This window comes from Pleurodeles waltl, chromosome 5 (assembly GCF_031143425.1).
Source record: "Pleurodeles waltl isolate 20211129_DDA chromosome 5, aPleWal1.hap1.20221129, whole genome shotgun sequence".
NCBI lineage: Eukaryota > Metazoa > Chordata > Amphibia > Caudata > Salamandridae > Pleurodeles > Pleurodeles waltl.
This window is the reverse complement of record NC_090444.1, coordinates 1,486,461,225-1,486,483,763: the sequence shown is the minus strand read 5'-3', so window position 1 is coordinate 1,486,483,763 and position 22,539 is coordinate 1,486,461,225. Positions and strand designations below refer to the sequence as shown.

The 22,539-nt window shown below is 42.4% G+C and overlaps 1 protein-coding gene across 4 annotated transcripts in view; it reads left to right on the top strand.

The window, feature by feature from the left end:
* Positions 1–22,539, top strand: part of BEND6 (BEN domain containing 6) — a 310,591-nt gene that overhangs the window by 258,544 nt on the left and 29,508 nt on the right. For all 4 annotated transcript variants that reach the window (XM_069235770.1, XM_069235768.1, XM_069235769.1 and 1 more), the window contains 2 exons: positions 5,676–5,893; positions 16,024–16,216. In XM_069235770.1, the coding sequence (XP_069091871.1) occupies positions 5,676–5,893; positions 16,024–16,216 (411 nt within the window). The remainder of the gene's footprint in view (positions 1–5,675; positions 5,894–16,023; positions 16,217–22,539) is intronic.

Sequence of the window (22,539 nt, the reverse complement as noted above, 5' to 3'; positions counted from 1 at the left end):
GGTACAAATGCTGTTTCAGACATAGATTATACTATGATAAAAAAGGTTTATACCAGCTGTTGTTCCCAACAAGTTGGCTGAACTCACAACTTTTATTAGCTACCACACTGAAAATTGCTAAGAAGCGGAAAGCCTCATATCTCCCTAACATGAACCTGTTGTGAGCTAAGGTCTGTATTTGTATTTATAATTATAGAGCGCTTACTACTCCTGAAGAGGCGTCCAAGCGATTTTCTTAGAGTAGCACGCTACTCCGGAACCCAAGAGGAATTAGTGGTGGATTAATATAGGGAAATATGAGTACAGTATTAGCATTATTATGAGTTAACTTGAGGAGAGGATATGTGAGTTTGTTAGTTGGATTAACTAGAGTAATGGAGGGATAAAAGTGGGAAGAATCCAGTAGTGTTAATTGGGAGTTTATAGTGATAGTAGCAGGAGAGGTTTTGGATGAGTCGAAGGAGAGATAAATGAGGGAGAATTTAGTAGGGTGGTTTGGAAGATCAGGGTAGTAAACTGAGGTTTGGTGTGAGCTAGATGCAGTAGAGGAGGGAAGAGCTTAGGCAGTAGTAGAATGGGTTTGGGATGAGTCAGAGTGGGGATGGATAGGGTGATGGGGTAAAGCTATCTTACAAGAGAGTAAAATTATATCATTTATGTATTTATTATTTTATTTATTATATATTTTTTTCTTTTTTCTTTTTTCATTTAATTATTTATAATTTGAATTTTATGTATAGATTTTAATGTATTTATTTTTATTTATTTTTCTCCAGTACAGTAGTTCTAGAGTAATAGATATGTAAGTACATAGTAAGGGAAAATATATTCAAGGAACATAATAATGGGTATAATAATATGAGAAGAAAAGTAGTATTGTATTAACACAGACTTTCAAGATTTGTAGTTTTTGAAGTTACCTAATAAGTGTATTTTTCTAAAGTTCATTTATCTGTCCTCAATTTTCGAATAGCAAAATATTTATGTTAATAAAACATTTGGTCATTGTGATATAAAAACGAAAGCAGTATCTAATATAACAGCTTATCTGGGAGCTATGCAATGACCTATGAACATGTTAAGCATAGAACAATGTACACATATATCTGTATACATACACACACACATATGTATACACACATGAACACACACACTTACAAACATATATATGTAAGTTATATGCAATGGAAAAATTTACAGTGACTGTCAGAAACAGGGTCTTGCGTTGTGAAAATAGTGGACACCTCTCCAATTTGATATAAAGACAGTCTTAGGGGATGCATTTGCATCCTCCCTTACACTAGGTCTAACAGCGGGCATTGCTATGTCTCACTAGCAAGCCTCTCCTTTGACCAATGATGTTTATTAAGATCCAAGCATTCTTGGTGTTTTTCCCTTGAGGTCACCTTGCCTGACCTCTGGCACCTTCTTTCTGACTAAACGTATTGCATGATGTGCACAAACTGACTGTTGAATGCTATACAAAGTGCTAAATGTCTGACTATTTGACAGTGTGTAAGATTAGTGAATTTTGTATCAATGTAGCATAACATGACACTACTGTTTGATTCCTGGTATAACTTTAAATGTTGTTGTTTAAACATTATTTGGATAATGTTCCTGTCAACTAAAAGCAGATTTGTTGAACAAATACTCACTATGTTTGTCAGTATTTTATCTCAGAGACTAGAAGGATTGCCTCCAATCGTGATTTCATGTTTTCGTACTTTTTCATAATTTTATTTTAACCTTAAATATAGTAAGAAATTCTCCAGGATGGCTAAAGTGTGTGAATGGTCAATGTGTTATTTTTAACTCTGTCAGTAAGTTGCTTACGGGACCCCTCCTAAAGGTGGCCAAATATTCCTTAAACGTATGCTGTGTAACCCTTTATGGGTTACAAGATTAATCAGCCTTAAAAGAGTAATGAATGTATGATCCAAGTCAAGTTCATAAAATAAGTCCTTGCTAACCACAATAGTAGATGAAAAATATTAAACATGGAAAGTAAAGGAACTGGCTTTGAAAAGATAATAATTTATTGGTATATTTGGTGACAGATTGAATAAATCTGAACAGAAATATCAACACCAAAGGAATATATTTGGCCGTAGAAGTCTTTCTAAACCCAGGTGAAGATGGCACTGTGGAAGAAGACTGGATAGAACCAGGCTTCTAGCGTTTTTAGGCTTGTAGCCTTTTCAGGCTTAGCATCAAAATATAAGTACCCTGACACACCAAAGGTTCAGTGGATCATCACAAAGTTCTTTATTCCTTGTCCTGTGCACAGAAGGTTAACAGTAAATGAAAATAGTCTGACAACATACAAGAGTTTTCATCTGTAGTTTCGGGATCCTCATAACTATCAGGCCACATAAGCCTTCTCAGACATTTGGATTGCCCACAGCATACATGCACTGCAAAGTAGACAGGCAGAGTACCCTAAGAGTTCACTGGACACATTAAAACTATAACTGGTTCTACTCTAGTTGGATGTTTCCGTCCAACAGAAGTTCTGGCACAGGAGAACATGCTTCCTTTTCATCTATTTCCCAGATATGATTGGTAGCAATTTAGTAGGGGGTGAGCTGGGATTATTTTGGGATACTATTCTATCCTAAAGAATGATTGATAGATTTTCCCTATGCTCTTCTCCATCTACCCTACTTTTTGAGCACAGTTACCCACAGAAAAATCCATTGATAGTCGGTCTTTGGGCCTTTGAACTCTCATGTGCGATTCCTGTAATATGAAACTGCTGGGGGTTTCAACTTTTGTGTAAGGGCACTTCTGTCCCTTTATTTCCATTCAATCAGAACTGCAAAGACATCCCAGGTAGTGAAGCAGCACAGATGCAGTTGTTACCCTTGCTGGCATTAAGGCCCTCATTACGAACATGGCAGTTTGGCCCGCCATGCTGGCATTGGCGGCTGGAGCCGCCAGCCGGCATGGCGGGCTAAACCGCCATATTCTGAACATGGTGAGGGCCGCCATCGGCAGCCGTCAGCCACCGCCAGGCTCCCGCCATCAGGCAGCCTGGTGGTGAGTTGAAACACTATCCGCCAGGGTAGCGGTGCTACCCAGCGGATAATGTTTCATTTCCTGCCAGCCTTTTCCTGGCGGGATATCCCGCCAGGAAAAGGCTGGTGGAGGGGGCCCCTGCATTGCCCATGCACTTTGCATGGGCAGTGCATGGGCCCCGGTGCAGAGCCCCGTCGCGCAGGTCGATCTGCGCGACGGGTGCAACTGCACCTGCCACATAGAGGCCTTGACGGCGGCTCCATGTGGGGCTGCCGTCAATGTCCCGGCCGGTCCTTTCTGTGAGCCGGCGGAAACAATGTTTCCGCCCGCCGGCCCACAGAAATGTTCATAATGTGGCCGGCAGGGTTCCGGGGTCGCTGGCGGTCAGTGTTTTGACCGCCAGCATGAACACCTAAGTCTACTCCTACTACGGACAAATCATAATCCCTGTATTTAAGCATTTTAAAGTAATTTTTGTGACTGAAATTGAAAGGTGTTTAATACTTCGAGCTTTGCCTGGGATGGTCAACAGTATAGCATTTCCTCTGGTATTTTTATATTTCTTGATGGCTGTCTTAGTTCACAAGTTATATTTTCTAATCTCTTATACAGCCTTAAAGATACCTTGCTAAAGTGTCATGCTGCTGGCTTTTCATCCTCAAAATATGCCTGAAGAAGAAAAGCATTTCTTAATACTTTCCTTAAAGAAAAAATACACAAAATTGAGGCTACAGTAAAAGAAATAATAAATGCACTAAAATATTTCGATTGTTGGGCACACTTAATGCTTATCACAAAAGTCTAAAAGTTTTATCACAAAGGTTCCTCTGCTAATTTATGCAATTTTGTTTTGCCTGTGCCTTTTTATGTGAATGCCTCCGGTATCAACCAGGTATTAGGCAACTCTTCAAATCTTAGCTCCTTTGTAGGAATTTAGGAGATGTTTTTTTAATAGGACACACTGCCTTGTTCGATAGAAGGTGATTAGGAAGGACGTACTGATCAATAAAAATGGTAGTCAGATGAACAACATTTAAAGAAAAAGGAAGGGAAAGAAAGGGAAAGGAAGGGATTGAAAACAAATGGAAACGAAGGGAAGGCATGGCTAGAATTTGGCAGGCTATGACAATCGCATAGCTCTGAAATGGTTTCTAAGATAGAATTATTACTTGACATTGAACCACTCAAGACTGAAGATCCTTAATAAACAGAGACCCAGACACAATAAAAGCAGTGTTCTCTCGGCAAAGGCAACAACTTGTTAGGCACAGCTTTCACTGAGTTGGAAGAGGTCAGTGCTTGTGATCTGTCCAAGGGAGACTGCTAAAGGGGACATAATGTGCACATGCACGAATTCCAAGAGAGGCTGCAGTGGTTATATAATTTCTGGCCACAGGCTGGGGGCTACATCAGCGCAGTGGCTTTCTTAAGGGTGGGCAGTCATACACTATAAGGCTCCATAACCGCATTTTTTAAGCACAACACAATGTCCCTTTTCATGTCACAAAAGTTACACTGCATTTGGTGTAACAGAAATTATAGTTTTAAATGCCTACTTCATTCAAGTGACAATTGTGTAGGAGATGCTTGAGTTATGGAGGGAGCTTGTTGCTATGGTGTTGCTTGTGTTGTTGTGGTGCTGTACATTTTGTTTGTTTGATTTTGACATGTTTTGTGTCGAATTGTTATGTGTTCTAATGTTATTATTCTGATGTGTTATTAGCGTGATTATTTTTTGTTGTAGTGGTGCTGAGTTATTTTGCACCCTTTCTCGATTTGTGTTATTGTGGTGTTGCTCTACTACTGTGTTTTAGAATACTACTATGCTGTATCATGTTCAGTTGTATGTTTTTGTTCTGTAATTGTATTGTACGTACATTTATGTTTGTTTTGTGGTGTCATTATGTGCCGGATTTTGTGGTGTCATGTTGCTTTGGGTTATAGTGTTATGATCTTATGCTATTTATATGGTTGTGTTGTGCCCTCATATTCAACCCATAGTCGCACTGGACTTTTTCTTTGAACATCCTTATATACGGATCGACACGACTATGTAACATTGTCTATAACCATATACAGTCCTACATTACATAAACACCTACAGTTTGGTGAAATGCTAACAAAGTATTGTTTTTTTTTTAGAAAGAGAGTCTTGAAACGGGTTAAGATTGTTTGATATTTTGGTAAAGTGCTAATAGTTATAAAAGCCATTAAAAATAATGTGATTCAATTACCCTATATAAATATATTGTTGGGGTATATGAGGATTTTATAGGGGACAGCGACAGAACAATATATAGATTACACAGAAGACGTTATGGTTAAGAGGCGAGTTTCAGTCACTGTCAAAAGAAAATGTGGTTTATGATGAGAACAATTATTCTGTGGGATAAGTTCCCTAAAGACATGTTCGTTGTGCAGTCAATATATTTTGGTATGCTCGTAGACTTGTATGCTGCCAGGTACTCATTTTTCTTCCCCACTTCTTTGGCACTGGAGTAGTTCACGTGCAATCAGGTAAAACTCTAAATTCTGGCGAGGGAAAGTTTGACTTAATGGCCCAGAGTCTTTGTTCTATTATGTAGTCATTGATATAGCTATGTCGCTGTGTGCCATGGATTCATTTTTTTACAGATTTTTTTGTGCTGTTTCAGTTTTGCCAAAAGCAGTTACACATTTTGAGGAGCTGGTGGGCAAGGCAGATGCCTTACTCAAAGGTGGGATGAACTCAGCTACTTCAAACATCCTGCCGCAGACCAGCTGCCAAGCACAAAATACACCTGTAACAGAGCCCGTTCCAGCTGCGCACAGCAACTGCAGTTCTCCACTGTTGCTACCCGTGATGAAAGAGGAGCCAACTGTTGTGAAGCAGGTCAGTAATGTTTTTTCTTTTTAGTGTTTTGTTAAGTTTTTCTGATTTAAGAGCCCACTTACTCTGAATGTATTTAGTGCACTAAATTGTAGAGCTATACACAGAATATTTGATAAATACATGAAAACACAACAGAAAGTGAGAAATTTGCTCACTTACCTTCCCATGAAACATACCTACAATAAGAAAAAGCGGGTATGCTACCACAGTCCTAGGTACACCTGCTGCCCATAGATTTTTCCCATAGCTAGAAACCTTTGTTGTTATTAAAAGGTCCCTCACCCCTCAACCTAGTTGGTGGCATGCTTCACAATAAGGGTCCCAGTCGCGATGCCTAGGGCAATAGGGTGGTGCATTGACGCCTGATTACAGTGGAGAGGGTTTCTTTTGAACAGATAAAACAAATAGGAAAATCAAAGTCAAGCTGATCCTGTCCTCAGACGCTCATCAAGGATATGCCGCACAGTGGTATTTTGATACAACAAATGTCCCTGCTCGGGAGATGTCAACTCAGATAGAACTCAGCCTGTGAAAGTGGTGATCATGATTGTCTGACATTGAAATGCTGGTTCAGCTAGAACTTTCCACTGTATAAATAAATTAAAGGTCGCCAAAATAAAAATGTAATTTCATTTTACAAAAACACTAAGATGAGCGGTGTACAATCAAAATGCAGTAGATCCAAAGTTAGGGATGGTCCTTATCATCAACTCTAAGCCACATTTAAAAATGTTGGTCAGTTTACAGTTAATTAAAAGGTGTGTCTAGGAGGTAGTAATCCTGACACGTGCCCATATATGCGCTACCCTATATGAAAACACAGCTGTACTCTCCATGGCATTGAGGTAGTTTCTATCATCTACCTAACTGTCAGTCCACACTTAAGAAACAAGCAGACAGGAGATAAACCACCAGATTGCCATTGTTTACCTATGGCAAAAACAAAAATGTGTGCAATAAAGAAAAAGTCAGGTTTGAAATTTAACAGGTATTGACTAGAAATTTTGCAAGCAACACTTCTAAAAATAACACATCCTAGAGTGTATGTTTGTAAAATATAGTAAAGTAGGGACAGTGTGACAGGGCTTAATTGGTTAAGGATATGGATTTAGGGTATTGGACTAAAGGCTAATGGTATATGGTTTAGGTACTGTATTAAGAGTTAAGGGCTTGGGGTCCGGAGCTAAAGGTTTAAGGTATACAGGATACAGGTTAAAGGTTAGGAGTTAAGGGTTGAGGTACAGGATTATGGGTAAATGGTGTAGAGATTAAGGTTTAAGAAAGTAGGGTTGGTGGTTTGAGGTATTGGGTTAAGAGTTACATGTTTGAGATATAGGGACTGAGGAGAAGTAGGTTAGGAATAAGGGTTAGATTACAGCTATAGAGTGAAGGGGTGAAGGCTATGGGGTTAAATGTTAAGGGTATAGAGTTAGAGTGCAGCATTAAGGGTATAGGGTTAAGGCCTGGGTATAAGGTTAGGGATTTAGGGTACAAGGCTATGATTTTAAGATATGGTGGTTGGGGGTAAGAGGTCAGGGATTAGATGTATAGGTTCCTGGAGTGGAGACAGCAGCCTCACTGGTTAACACCTTCATGGGACAAAGTGTGCCTTCATAGCATTATTGGATCTGAACGACAAGGCCTAACCATCAGTAAAATCCAGGGATTCTGAAGCACAGACTCACTGTCTGCAAAGAGGTCCTAAATGTGTGTTTGATGTAATGAGTGTTTAACAAGATGAAAAAAAACATTTGACACCAGGAAGACTGGAATGGCAATTATAAGCTGTACTTGTATTGCGTAATGGCGCTTTATTTTGCATCCATACAGTGTAAAGTTTTGTGGCCATTCCTTCTCACCCTGGAGGAGCTTAGAGTAGAGCTGCACTCTGGGATTTGAGTAGGGCTATGGCTCTGGGAGGGGATGGCTTCCCTGCTAATTTTTTATCAAGCCTACTCTGACATATCGTGGAGAAATTACTGGAAGTCTTCTCAGAAGCACAGAGGGTCAGAATCCCGACCCCAGCCTTGCAAGAGGGCATAATATGCCTGATGTTAAAGCCTGGTGGGGACCCTGGGTATCTCTCCTCCTACAGACCTCTCACTATGATTAATTATTTTGTAAAAATTCTCTGCAAAATACTGGTGAAGCCATTACAGTGTGTATCCCTCAATGATAGACCCCATGGTCTGATCCTTGAAGATTAATGTGGTTTTATGCCCTCGCATAACACAGCCCTTAATCAGAGGCACCTCACCCATGTACTACATGAGACTGCTGGGTCCAACAAGGATTTGGCACTTGTGTCGCTCGACATTGAGAAAGCGTTTAACACAGTTGGGTAGAGCTATCACAGGATGGTGTTTAAGAAGATGGACTTCGGTCCAGTCTTCTGGGACTAGGTGCCATTGCTCGACATGAGCCCTATGGCCTGTGTCAAGATGGGGTGGGAAGTATCAGAGACCTGGAAGGTGGAGCGGGGCAACCAACAGGGATGACCCCTCTTGATGCTTCTTTTCGCACTGGAGACTGAACTCATTGCCATCCTATTGCATAGGGAGCTGATGCCCTGTGGAATTTGGGAGGAAGAATCAACACACACCATTTCATTATATATGCTGATGATGCACTGGTGTATGTCCACTAGCCTACTGAGGGGATACATGTCCTATTACGACACCTGGAGAACTTTGGACAAGTGTCTGGCCTACATATGTTTATTTGGAAAACACTGCTATACACCATTGGGAGACTCGCCATGTTGCCACAGCTGCCTGCTCTGGACATCAGGTGGGAGCTTCTGGTACCTTGGCATTATGGTCATTAGAAAGGAGGCAGATCATCAGTGCACAAACTTAGATAGGGTGGTGTGGAGTATGTAGGAAAGTACCATCTAGCCTGGCATGTTACCCCCATTTTTACATGTATGTAAGTTTGTTATTGCCTGTCTCACTGGGATCCTGTTAGCCAGGACCCCAATGCTCATAGTTTGTGGCCTGAATGTGTGTACCTGTGTGGTGATTAACAGTGTCACTGAGGCTCTGCTAACCAGAACCTCAGTGCTTATGCTCTCTCTGCCTTTAAAATTGTCACTATAGGCTAGTGACCATTTTCACCAATTCTAATTGGCACACTGGAACACCCTTATAATTCCCTAGTATACGGTACCTAGGTACACAGGGTATTGGGGTTCCAGGAGATCCCTAGGGGCTGCAGCATTTCTTTTGCTACTCATACAGAGCTCAGACAAATCTTACGCAGGACTGCCACTGCAGCACGAGTGAAATAATGCACGAGTTATTCCACAGCCATTTTCACTACACTTAAGTAACTTATAAGTCACCTATATGTCTAGCCTTCACTTGCTGAAGGTTAGATGCAAAGTCACTAAGTGTGAGGGCACCATTGCACTAGCAAAGGTGCCCCCACATAGTTCAGGGCCATTTCCACGGACTTTGGGAGTGCGGGGACACCATTACACGCGTGCACTACATATAGGTCAATACCTATATGTAGCTTCGCAATGGTAACTCTGAATATGGCCATGTAACATATCTAAGATCATGGAATTGTCCCCCATGCCAAATCCGGTATTGGGGTGCCAATCCCATGCCAACCCACAGACAGGGTTCCGCCCTCCTGGGGTCTGGGCAGCCCAGTCCTAGGAAAGCAGAACAAAGAATTTCCTCTGAAATGGGGGTGTTACACCCTCTCCCTTTGGAAATAGGTGTTAAAGGCTGGGGAGGAGTAGCCTCCCCCAGCCTCTGGAAATGCTTTGAAGGGCATAGATGGTGCCCTCCCTGCATAAGCCAGTCTACGCCGTTTCAGGGAACCCCCAGTCCCTGCTCTGGTGCAAAACTGGACAAAGGAAAGGGGACTGACCACTCCCCTGTCCTTGACCACCCTAGGGGTGGTGCCCAGTGTGTCCCACACCTCTGCCATCTTGAATACAGAGGTGTGAGGGCACTCTTGAGGCCTCTGAGTGGCCAGTGCCATCAGGTGACGTCAGAGACCCCTCCTGATAGGTGCTTACCTGACTAGGTGGCCAATCCTCCTCTGAGGGCTATTTAGGGTCTCTCCTAAGGCTTTTCCTAAGATAACGACTTGCAAGAATTCACCAGAGTTCCTCTGCACCCCTCTCTTCGACTTCTGGCAAGGATTGACCGCTGACTGCTTCAGGACACCTGCAAAGCTGCAACAAAGTAGCAAGAAGACTATCAGCGACATTGTAGTGCCTAATCCTGCCGGATTTCTCAACTGTCTCCTGGTGGTGCATACTTTGGGGGCTGCCTGCTTTCATTCTGCACTGGAAGCCACGAAGAAATCTCCTGTGGGTTGACAGAATCTTCCCCCTGCTCCAGCAGGCACCAAAAACTTCAGCGTCACCGGTACTCTGGGTCTCCTCTCATCCTGACGAGCATGGCCCCTGGAACACAGGTGGTGGACCCAAGTGACCCAGACTGTTCAGTGGTCCAACTGTCCAAATTTGGAGGAGGTAAGTCCTTGCCTCCCCTCTCCAGACAGTAATCCTGTGTACCGGGTGAACTGCAGCTGCTAGGGCTTTTGTGCACCTTTCCAAGGAATCCTTGGTGCACAGCCAAGCCCAGATCCCCAGCACTCCGTCCTGCATTGCTCAACTCTCTGAGTTGACCTCCGGCTTCGTGGGACCCTCTTTTGTAGTGTTGAGACGACTGCCATGCTCAGTCTTCTTGAACCCATGTTCAAGGACTTCTGCGGGTGCTTCCTTCTTGTGCGTGGGCTCTCTATGTTGCTGAGGGCTCCCTCTGTCTCCCCTCCCAAGTGGCAACATCCTGGTCCTTCCTGGGCCTGGGCAGCACCCTTTTCTTCAACTGCGACGTTTGCAGCTAGCAGGCTTGTTTGTGGTCTTTTGCCAAAGAAACAACTCTACATCTTCCAGCATTCCGTGGGACATCTTCTGCACGAAGGAGAAGTTCCTAGCACCTTTCGTTGTTGCAGAATCTTTAGCTTCTTCCATCCGGAGGCAGCCATTTTGCACCTTCCTTCAGGGTTTAGTGGGCTCCTGCCCCCCCTGGACACTTTCACGACTCTTGGACTTGGTCCCCTTCCTTTGCAGGTCTTCAGGTCCAGGAATCCATCTTCAGTGCTTTGCAGTCTGTTATGGTCTCTGCAAAATCACAATTCTAGTGTGTTTCTGGGGAAATAGTAGTACTTTACTCCTACTATCCAGGGTCTTGGGGTGGGGTATTTTGGGCACCCTTAGGGTTTTCTTACACTCCCAGCGATCCTGTACACCCTACACTAGCTTAGGGGTCCATTCGTGGTTCGCATTTCACTTTCTTAGTATACGGTTTGTGTTGCCCCTAGGCCTATTGCATCCTATTGTATTCTACAGTGTTTGCACTACTTCCTGACTGTTTTACTTACCTGATTTTGGTTTGTGTGTATATTTTGTGTATTTTACTTACCTCCTAAGGGAGTTTATCCTCTGAGATATTTTTGGCACATTGTCACTAAAATAAAGAACCTTTATTTTTAGTAACCCTGGGTATTGTCTTTCTTATGATATAGTACCTAGATGATATAAGTGGTATAGTAGGAGCTTTGCATGTCTCCTAGTTCAGCCTAAGCTGCTCTGCTATAGCTACCTCTATCTGCCTAAGCTGCTAGAACACTACGAATCTACTAATAAGGGATAACTGGACATGGCACAAGGTGTAAGTACCATAAGGTACCCAATATAAGCCAGGCCAGCCTCCTACGGAGTCTAGCCAAGTTGGATGAATTCTGGGACATGCTTCCCCTGTCGGTCATGGGGAGAACTGCTGTTGCTAAAATGGTCTTCCCCCCACGGTGTTTATACCTAGTACAAAATGCACTTTTTTCCCTCTACATGGCAAATAGCCTCCTAATCTCCTTGGTATGGGCAGGGAAATTGAGCAGGGTGGCTCTACCTATTTTGAAAAGGAATATGGAGGAGGGAGGTTTGGCCATTCCGGACATATTACTTTATTATTTTGCAGCACCCCTGCAGCATGTCTCCAGATGGACGACAGATATCGACAACTGGGAGAAACGGATCCTGCAAGGTATGACAGGTAATGACACATTACCGCACATATTAATAAGAGAAGGTCGGGAGATGTTCCAATACCGTACCTGGTCCGCCATACTGCACAGATGTGGGAAACAGTGGGAAATAAAGTGTTATGCAGGGCACAGCTTGTCAGGGAATTCCGCATACAGGTCCTAGAACCCTTTCACTCTATCGACCTTGATAGGTCAGTGGAGAGGTGGAGAAAGGGTAGATGCCTCTTGCTGGAGATTTATTCCTGGGAGAGGTCTTTTTCACATTTAAGGAAGCACTGGACCCCTTTAATGTAGGATGAACCATTTCCTGCAGTTTGACAAATTAGAAAACACCGCAAAGGAACTCTATCACTCATACCCAGTGGTCCTACCACCATCTCAGACACTGGGGGGGGGCTGCTCTGATGGGGAAAAGGCAGACACTAATCTCCGTGTTCTAAAAAATCTCTTCAGGAGCACATGATAAAGAATGTATACAAAGTGAAAATAACATGGGAAATAGATTTGGGGGAAGCCATTGAGGATTAGAATTGGAGTCATGCATGCAGCCTGGTTACGATGGTGTCCTGTAACAACCGATTTCAACTATTTCACTTTAAGTACTTGCACCACACATACATAGCATACATAACACCGGCCCAGCTCAATATTCTTGACCCTGACAGGGTCGCTGGGTGTGCACGTTCTGGGGAGGAGGGTGCCTCATTCATACTACTTGCATTGCACTGTGCACGGCTGCGTGGTTTCTGGGAGGTGGTGGTGCCACGCATTGAGGAAGCGGTGGGAATCACCATCCCTATGACACCCAGTGCTTTCCTCTTGGGTATGGTGGTGAAACCCAGAAGACACAAGATCCCATATCAGCTTCTGCAGTTAGCACTGTTCTTGCTAAGGAAAGGGTAGCTATTGAGTGGATGGGGTCCCCGATCCCAAGTGAGGTCTTATGGGTTTAGGATGTTCTGGAGTAGGGAGTTGTAGAGGAACAACAGATGAGAGGACTTGGCATGTTGGGGGGCAATGCTGGACTCTTTCAATGAGCGTGAAGACCTAGACATAGACTCAAACCTCAGAGATCTGGAGACGTGATGGTACACAAAGCATTATTGAGTAAGAGAGTTGACATTACCAAGTGGGGCTTTTGGGGGTATTAGTGTCCACGATATGTATGTAGACTTGTGATGTTAATTTCTCTGTGAGGGTCCTGGCGATTCCTCCAGTGTGAAGCGTGATATGGTATTCCCACTCTTTAACACACACTACATGCTGTATTGGTTGCTTGATGTGTTCAAATGCAAAATAAAGGTTTAAAAAAAGTTTTGTGGCCGTTCCTGTTATGACCCCTAAGCGTGAACAGCAAGACTGGCAATTTAAAGAAGTGCCATAATCCATGTTTTATCAAGGGGTGCAATCAGCACTGCTTAATGTCCATTATAGTTGGATTTTACTTGCTGGATAGGTCCAGTGATGGCACTTATAACCACACTCCAACAGCCTGTGATCCTCAATCCTCTTTCCACAATACACTTTGCAGCTGACACAGCAAACGCCCGTAACTCATAACCTCGCTGCACCCTTTAACATTGATACATGGCTCACCCCCACCCCCACAAAGTACCTTACATGTCTTTACCCCAAAGCCTACAGTATTCAGCACCTATATAGTGTACGATGATACACCAATTCTTCCCTAAAAAAATCAACGGAACCAAACATGAAATTTTGAAGAATTATACAACTGCAAATCAGTCCGTGTGTGTAACTTATTCAAAGTACGTGTTGCCCGCAATGACAATACGTTGGAATACTTGTTAGAGATACATGTATTATACACAAAAATAGAATTCAAAAACTCATGTTCTTGTAGATACTGAAACTTAGAAACAAAACTGTAATAGGAATATTGATTTCATATGTTACAACGGTGAGGTTTGAACCTGGCAACGTCATTACCAAGAACACCCAAATGAATATGAGTTTCTTGCCCAGCTATGGTGAGGCTTGAAGATAATGTCATCATGATGCTAACTTTAGTAACATCTGCACCAAGGAACAATTAGAAAGAACTACAAGACTGACACATACATTCACTCTTCTTTTCTACCTTACTACTATACGCTATTGTGACCTGCACCACATCTGAAAAGGGATCACATTAGCCCAGGGTGTTCAGGTTACATGAGCTGATTACCACTGCTTAGACCCGAGACATACTGAAGTGACTATGGGTTAGCTGCTTTTCAAGAGCTAGCAACGGATCGCCCATGCATTTCTCAATTGAACTGTATACGTATTTTGTGGTGCTGATGGTGCTTGGTCGTTCATAGAAATACAATTCTTAAACAACACTCAAATGACTAGCGCCCGCTTCATGGACTCTGTTCATTACTAACAAGATTATTTTATTAAGGTTGGAAGTAACTGAAACAAGTTGGGAAGTTTGCAACTAATATATAAATGGCATCGTGCACACTATTTATACTGAAGTCTACTTTTTCAAAAATACACTTGGACTTTGGTTTAATTCGGGAACTGTTATCCTGTTGTTTTTAATATATGCAGTATAATATTTTAAAAAAACACTTTATTTCGAAATATTGCAGATCATAGATTTAATCAAGGACTCGGCTTATAGATCTTACCTAATTATCCTGTGCTTTTCCCAGCACTGACGCTGCAGGTACATTTTCCATATAGCTGATCACATGCAGCACAGGTGGGATTCTGAAATGGTCTAAAATAGACGTTTTATTATAATGTTTCCAAGTTTCTGTTAAAGAAATACATTGGCTCTCTAACTAAGGCTGCCTCTCACATTGTCGCTTTTCCCACCACGCCCACACCCTCCTGTGTTGTTGCTTGCACCATACCGACCCACCCCATCCTGTGTTGTTGCTTCCTTGCTTTGTCCCTTCTACCCACCTCTTGTATCGTTGCTTGCTTGCGCCAAATCACCCACCCCCAACCACGTTATTGCTTCCTTGCGCTGTCCCTCCTGCCTCCTCCTTAGTTGCTGCATGCTTGTCCATTCCCTCCCTCAGCTGTGGGCATTGTTCACACTCGCCCCTGTCCCTTCCGACATTGTTGCTGCTTGCCTCTTCCCTCCAACATTGTTGTTACTTGACCCCTCCCTCTCACTCCATCCTGCATTGTTGTTGCCGCCTCTCTCACCAGTGTTGTTGTTGTTTGCCCCTTCCCTCCTGCCCCGCTCCTGCATGTTTGTTGCTTGTGACACCTCCCTCCAATTTTCCTGTTTTCCCTCTCCCGTCCTGCAAGAAAGCATTTAATATGACACGGCAAGCACTGTCTGAGTTCTAGAACGTTTTTATTAATTTCAGACATGCAGCTGCGCCCAGTTCTTAATTTGTACATAAAAAGGTGCCGTACTCAAAGTCCTCCTCTTAAACATGCGGCTGCTGCAATTAAAAGTGCGAGCACATAATACTGAGGCAGTGTGATCCTGAAGCCACCTCGGGCCTCTTCAGTCCATTTATAGCCACTCCCTGCCCCTTCAGCTCACTCTTGTAGCTTCCTGCTTTTCCCCTTTCTGACGCTTTTTCATTTTTCTCTTCCAGCATCTTTCCCACATGTCTTTTGCTCGCAGTAAATGCTTGAGACAGAAAACTAAGCACCGGCCCTCAGAAATAAGTGCTGGTGCTCAGCACCGGAAACAACAGGCACAAATTAAGCACTGGCTGCGCTGCTGTACAACATGGCTAGAAGACACTGACAAAGCTAATAGCTCTCGTGTAGGTGAGAACTTTTGGCTTTGCCAGGGCTTGTTCTCAATGCAGGTGAAAAATGCTCTCTAGATCAACTCTTTAATCCTTTTAAAACTAACTTTGAATATCGTCTATATAAGATGCCTGAGCAACCTCGAACATTAATGTGTTGTACCAGTTTGGCATTTTATTTTCAGTTAGTTGAATAAAAGTTGATCAAAGTTATTAAAAGTAAGTGTTTGGATTTTAGACTGTACTTGCACACAGTAAAACATTGCTTTTCGCATTTACGATATCTACAATAGTTGTAACATACTTGACAATGTATTTTTTATATTTCAGTTCAAGATTGAAAAATGGCAAATAGCACTTTGTAACAAGAGTAAACCGCAAAAGTTTATCAATGATTTAATGCAAGCTCTTCACACCCATGAGTACATGGCCACGCATAGCCTGACTGGAGCAAAATCATCGTCTTCAAAAGACAGAGCACCAAAGCCGGCAATGAATCAGAATGAAGTACAGGAAATAATAGGTGATTTGTGGAATTCTTTTAATTTATTGATCTTGTCCGATCCATTATTTCTAAAAAATTATTTATCTGAACTCAAATCATTTTATGGGCGTCTCGAACTGTGGTGTGTCTAAATTGCATATTGGTAGTATCTGGTAACTTTACTAGGAACCACCAGAAAATTTCAAAACTGTATAATTCTAGCAACACTATATGAAATAACATTGAATTAGAAGGTTTAAATATATTACCATGTGAAATGCAAGAGTGGAGGTACTTGGGACTATAAAGGAATTTCCAGAAGCCTGGCTAAGGAATTCAAGGAGAGGCTTTCCGGGGAGGGCATTGTCACTATATACCTGTTGCAAACACGTAATAAATCATTGGCTAAACCGACTAACAACTTATTTGAATTCTCAAAACTAGTTCAATTTACAGGGAATTTTTTTCAAACATAATCATGGAAACATTTTGATAATTCTATTTTCTCAAATGAAAAAAAGCAACGGTATATTTTGGCATGGAGAGAAATGAGCAGATGTAAAGGAACTTTGCTTTAAATAAAGAAGAAACAGCTCTGTAAACAGAAGAAAACCATCAGCACCAACCCCTTTCCTAAAATACCCTCTAAGAATAAACCAACCCAGCCTCTACAGTCCTTCAAACTAATATCACAAGGTGAATTTATGGATTTGGTCAAAGCAACCAGACCTTCCGGTTGCCCTTCTGACCCTTGCCCTCCACACATCTTCATGAGCATTCTTTTATCTACTTCTGCTGCCACCCCTGTAAGAAGAATCATCAACAACTCTTTAACTACAGGAACTTTTCCTGTAGACCTAAAAAAGGCATACATACGACCATTATTAAAGAAAACAAACCTAGACCCGCAAGACCCCAACAACTACAGACCAATTACAAATGGACCTTTCCTGGGCAAACTGATAGAAAGAGCAGCATTCACCCAGCTGTCACAATTCCTCAAAGACAATTCTATACTTTCAGACTTCCAAACTGCTGCACTACTTCTCTTGGACCTCTCGGCTGCCTTTGATACGGTTGACCATGACACCCTAATTCAAAGACACCACGAAGCCGGCATAGAAGGAACTGCTCTCGAGTGGATTATATCCTACCTTCAAAAAAGAACTAATATCATCTATTCGCCCTCTTCTCATCCGAACCCCACCTCATAAAAGCAGGGGTCCCCTAAGGATCAATCACCTCACCTTTGCTTTTCAACATCTACATGATATCATTAATAGAACTGATCAATGATTTTCATCTCACATGCTACAACTATGCAGATGACACACAAATACTACTTAAATTAGAATGCCCCAAAAACATTGAAAGCTCACTAATCTTCTGTTGCCTCAGAGCCATTGATCAGAGGATGACTTTGAGCCATATCAAACTAAATGCCTCCAAAACAGAAACACTCATATGTGGTGACTGGAAAAATTATGACCCACTGTGCGCCTGGCCTGATGATCTCGGACCACCTCCTGAAAATATCCAAGGAAGTTAAAAACCTTGGAAAAACAATGAATGGCCAAGTGGACAAATTAGCACGAACAATCGTCATCACCTTGAAGGCTCTACGATGCATCTTCCCCCACCTCGGATTTCCACACAAGGTACAAGCTACTATCTCGCTTGTACTATCCAAACTGGATTATGCCAATGGCCGCTACCATGGATCATCTCTATCTATGAAAAAACTACAACATATTCAGAACTCTGAAGCCAGGCAACTATTACATGTAAAGCTACAAGCCCACATCTCCCCTGCCTTGAGAGCACTACACTGGTTACCCGTTTGTCAGAGTCACCAGATCCTCGGGGTCTGTGCACGTTCCCAACAAGTCCACCACAAGACAGCTCCAATACTCTGATTAGAATGTCACAGAGTCTAAGAGAGTCCAAGTGGGGAAAAGGGGATTAGGTAGGGAACAGCTGGGAAGGAGACCTGTAGGAAGCAAAAGGTAAAAACACACAATATCAAGATTATACCATATTAATCTTTACTAGGCTATGACTCTAAGTATTGTCATATTGGAAACATGGATAACTTAAGCATGAACTTAAATAACTAGGCCTCAAGATGTCTGGATACCTGTGAGGGAATCAAGAAAGATTAGTACCATTTTCTAATGAACCACTCAATGAAATGTTACACATGGATTAGAAACATCAGAACCTTCTGACATTACACTTTCAAATTCAAGAATAGTCTTTGCATGAGGACCAGGAAATAATCTGAAAGGTTTCTTTAAGATTATATGAATTGTATTAGATGGACTTATTATGCACATACAATATAACATCTAGAATTCTAACACTTTAGTTTTCTTAAAATGCAGGAACATGAATTGCACACATTGCAGATTTCCACAAAGGTTTATAAATGCTATGAAATGATTGTGCACAATGAATAACATGAGTTAGGCACGAGAAATGAATCGCACGTCTTGCCGATTCGAAGGTCACCAAGTAAATGCCATGAAGTTGTAACACACAATGAATATCATGAATTAAACGCAAGAGATGAATCGCGTGTCTTGCCGATTCGAAGGCCACCAAGTGAATACCAAGAAATGGTAACACACATTGAATATCATGAATTTTAACACAAGGAATGAATCGCGTGTCTTGCCGATTTGTAAGCCACCATGTGAATACCAAGAAATGGTAGCGCACACTGAATATCATGAATTAAACGGAGGAAATGAATTGCGCGTCTTGCCGATTCGAATACCACCATGTGAATGCCATGAAATGGTAACGCACAATGAATATCATGAATTAGACACAAGAAATGAATTGCGCTTCTTGCCGATTCGAAGGCCACCATGTGAATGCCAAGAAATGGTAGCTCGCACTGAATATCATGAACTAAACACAAGAAATGAATCGCGCGTCTTGCCGTTTCGAAAGCCACCATGTGAATGCCAAGAAATTGTAGCGTACAATGAATAACATGAATTAAGCACAGGAAATTAATCTTGCCTCTTGCCGATTCGAATACCACCATATGAATGCCAAGAAATGGTAGCGTACAATGAATAACATGAATTAAGCACAGGAAATGAATTGCGCGTCTTGCTGATTCGAATGCAACCTTGTAAATGCCATAAAATGGTTGCGTACAATGAATATCAAGATTTGTACTTGAGTAAAGAATCGTGCGACTAGCCGATTCAAATGCCAGCACGTAAATGTCATTAAACATCAAGCGCACTTTCACACGCACAAGAGCAAAATAGATTTATCATACTAATTAGGCCCAAGAACTCGAAGTCCTTCGAGAACGGATTCGGGTGCCCAGCCCGACCTCAGTCTTACCACCCTAATCAAGAATCACCCAGCAAAGTGAAAGGGCGAGTCCTGGAAAATCAAAGTAGGCCTCCGGAACAGGAGCTCAGGAAGTTGCTACTACTCTGCACCGAGACCTCTGAATAGTGAGCACGTGAAGCTGGGCTGGCTCCCTTATATAGAGTCTTGGCCCAGCCCACAAACCACACCCAGGCATGCTGCAGGGAAAGCTTCTAGAAGGCCCTGGAAAGGGGGACCACACCCTGACACACTCTGAAAGCCTGCAGCAGTACATTGCAAATGAACAGTATTTATATGCACCTCGAACATAAGGCTTCAGGATTAAACTCTGCAGTGCAAAAGGTTAAACAACAGCATATCAGCACAATGCATAAATTACGTTATCTTGAGAGTGCTGGATTTTTGCATTCTAGTCGCCCGTAGAGCGCGCACTGCCCTGATGTTGACAGTACTCCCCTCTCCCAGACGCGCTCTAGGGCCTGGTTTGTCTGGATTGGGACGATGAAAACACCTCACAAGTACTGGAGCATGAATATCAGATGCGGAAACCCATGAGTTACTTTCAGGGCCATAACCTTTCCATGAGATTAAGTACCATAGATTACGCCCTCTCAGTTTGGAATCCAACACCTTCTTGACTTCGTACTCTACTTCCCCTTGTACTAGAACTGGAGCTGGATGAGGGCGGACCTTCTGGATTGCCCTTTTCAAGAGGGAAGTGTGTAAAACTGGATGAATCCGTAATGATCTTGGCAATTGCAGTTTATAGGTCACAGAATTGATTTGCTGAAAAACAGTGTAAGGACCTATGAATTTAGGGTTGAACATGTGCTTCTTCTTGAAGTCTATATGTTTTGTAGAAAGCCATACTTTATCACCTGGTTGATACTGCGGTCCCTCACAATGTTTCTTGTCATAATGCTTTTTGTATTTTTGTTTGGCCTTTTCTAAATGCTGTTGAATCAATTTCTGGGTTTGATGAAGATGTTGAATGGTTTCTGACACAGCTGGTGTAAGAGAACTTTCTTGAGGGATAGTGATGGGCAAGGTGTCATAATGATAACCAAACAAGCCAAAAAAGGGTGTAACGCCAGTAGAAGTGTGGAATGAGTTATTGTAAGCTAACTCAGCTAACCAGAGCATTGAAGTCCAAGAATGAAGTGCCTTTTCTGCGTAAGCACGCATGTATTGCTTCAAGGTCTGATTTAGTCTCTCCGTTTGACCATCTGTTTGAGGATGGTGGTTAGTAGATAGTGTGGATGTCACTTGAAGTGTTTTGCACCATGTCTTCCAGAAATTAGAGGCAAATTGCGACCCTCGATCGGAGAGGATCACTATTGGCAGTCCATGATAACGAACCACTCTATTCAGTAAAATAGTTGCCAGTTCACTGGAGGTGGGCAATTTCTTACAGGCAATGAAATGTCCATATTTCGTGAGACTATCTACTACCACCAGGATTACTTGAAGACCTGTAATAAAGTCTAAAGAAATGTGCTCCCAAGGACGACTTGGAGTTGGGAGTGGATGTAACAACCCTTTCGGTTTTGAATGACTAGTTTTAATGCACAGACTTCGCAGTTGTTCACCATTCTATTAACATCTTTTGTCAGGGTAGGCAACCAAAAATAGCGTTGGATTAATTCAAGAGTTTTAGGAGTACCTGGATGACCTGCCGTAGGTATAACATGTAACCAATGAAATACTATCTTGCAAAGTTTGGTAGTGGGCACAAACAAATGAGCGTCATGAAAAGGTAATCTTTGCTTGATTGACCTTTTGGGATCTGCTTGGGCCCATGTCTGCCATTTCTCAACACTGAAAGAATTACGGATGTCTTCAAAGAAATCTTCAGTTTTTATGATACATGGGACTGTGTCTGGAGCAATGATAGCTCTGGAGGTTTGAACTGCAGGCAATGTGGTAGACTCTTGGCGGGACAAGGCATCCGCTTTGCGATTGTCTTTACCAGGACGGAAAGTTACCACAAAATCGAATTCGGCAAAAAACAGCATCCGGCGTAATTGCTGAGGAGTCAAAAGTCTGGCTGAACTCATGAACTGGAGATTGCGATGATCAGTATATACTGTGACAGTGTATTTGGCACCCAGCAAATGATGTCTCCATTCTTTAAATGCGTCACAAATCGCCAGAAGCTCTTTTTCAGCAATGACATAGTTCTGTTCGGCTTAGTTCAATTTCCGAGACATGTAAGCTACGGGATGAAGTTGGCCAGTGTCTTTGTTTCGTTGTGACAAGACTGCACCTATTGCCACATCTGAAGCATCAGCTTCCACTATGAAGGGACGGTCCGCATCAGGATGAGTCAGGACTGGGGCAGTGGAGAAAGCTTCCTTCAAAGTTGAAAAGGCTTGGTCAGCTTCTGGGGACCATACACATTTTTCTTTCTTTCTTAATAGCTTAGTGATTGGAGCCACAGTCTGGGAGAAATGATTTATTAACCTCCGGTAAAAATTTGCAAACCCCAGGAAACATTGTACATCATGAACAGTCTTTGGGGTGGGCCAATCAGATACAGCCTTTACTTTCTTTTCTGCCATCACCATACCTTGAGGGGTAAGGATAACCCCTAAAAACTCAACTGTGGTAACATGAAACTCACACTTGGTTAGTTTGCAATATAAATGGTGCTTTCGAAGGGCTGCAAGAATTTTCTTGACATGTTGTACATGTTCATTTTCATTGTCTGAGTAGATCAAAATGTCATTGATGTAGACTATGGCAAATATGTCGAGGTACTCTCTAAGAACATCATTCAAGAAAAATTGAAATGCTGCTGGAGCATTACACAGACCAAAGGCATGACGGTGTATTCAAAGAGGCCATATCTTGTCTTGAACGCTGTTTTCCATTCGTTGCCCTCTCTCATTCTGACCAAATGATAAGCACCTCGAAGATCAAGCTTTGTGTAGATTTTTGCTTTCTTTACTTGTTCCAGCAAGACCGGAATTAGGGGCAAAGGATATTTATTCTTGATGGTGACT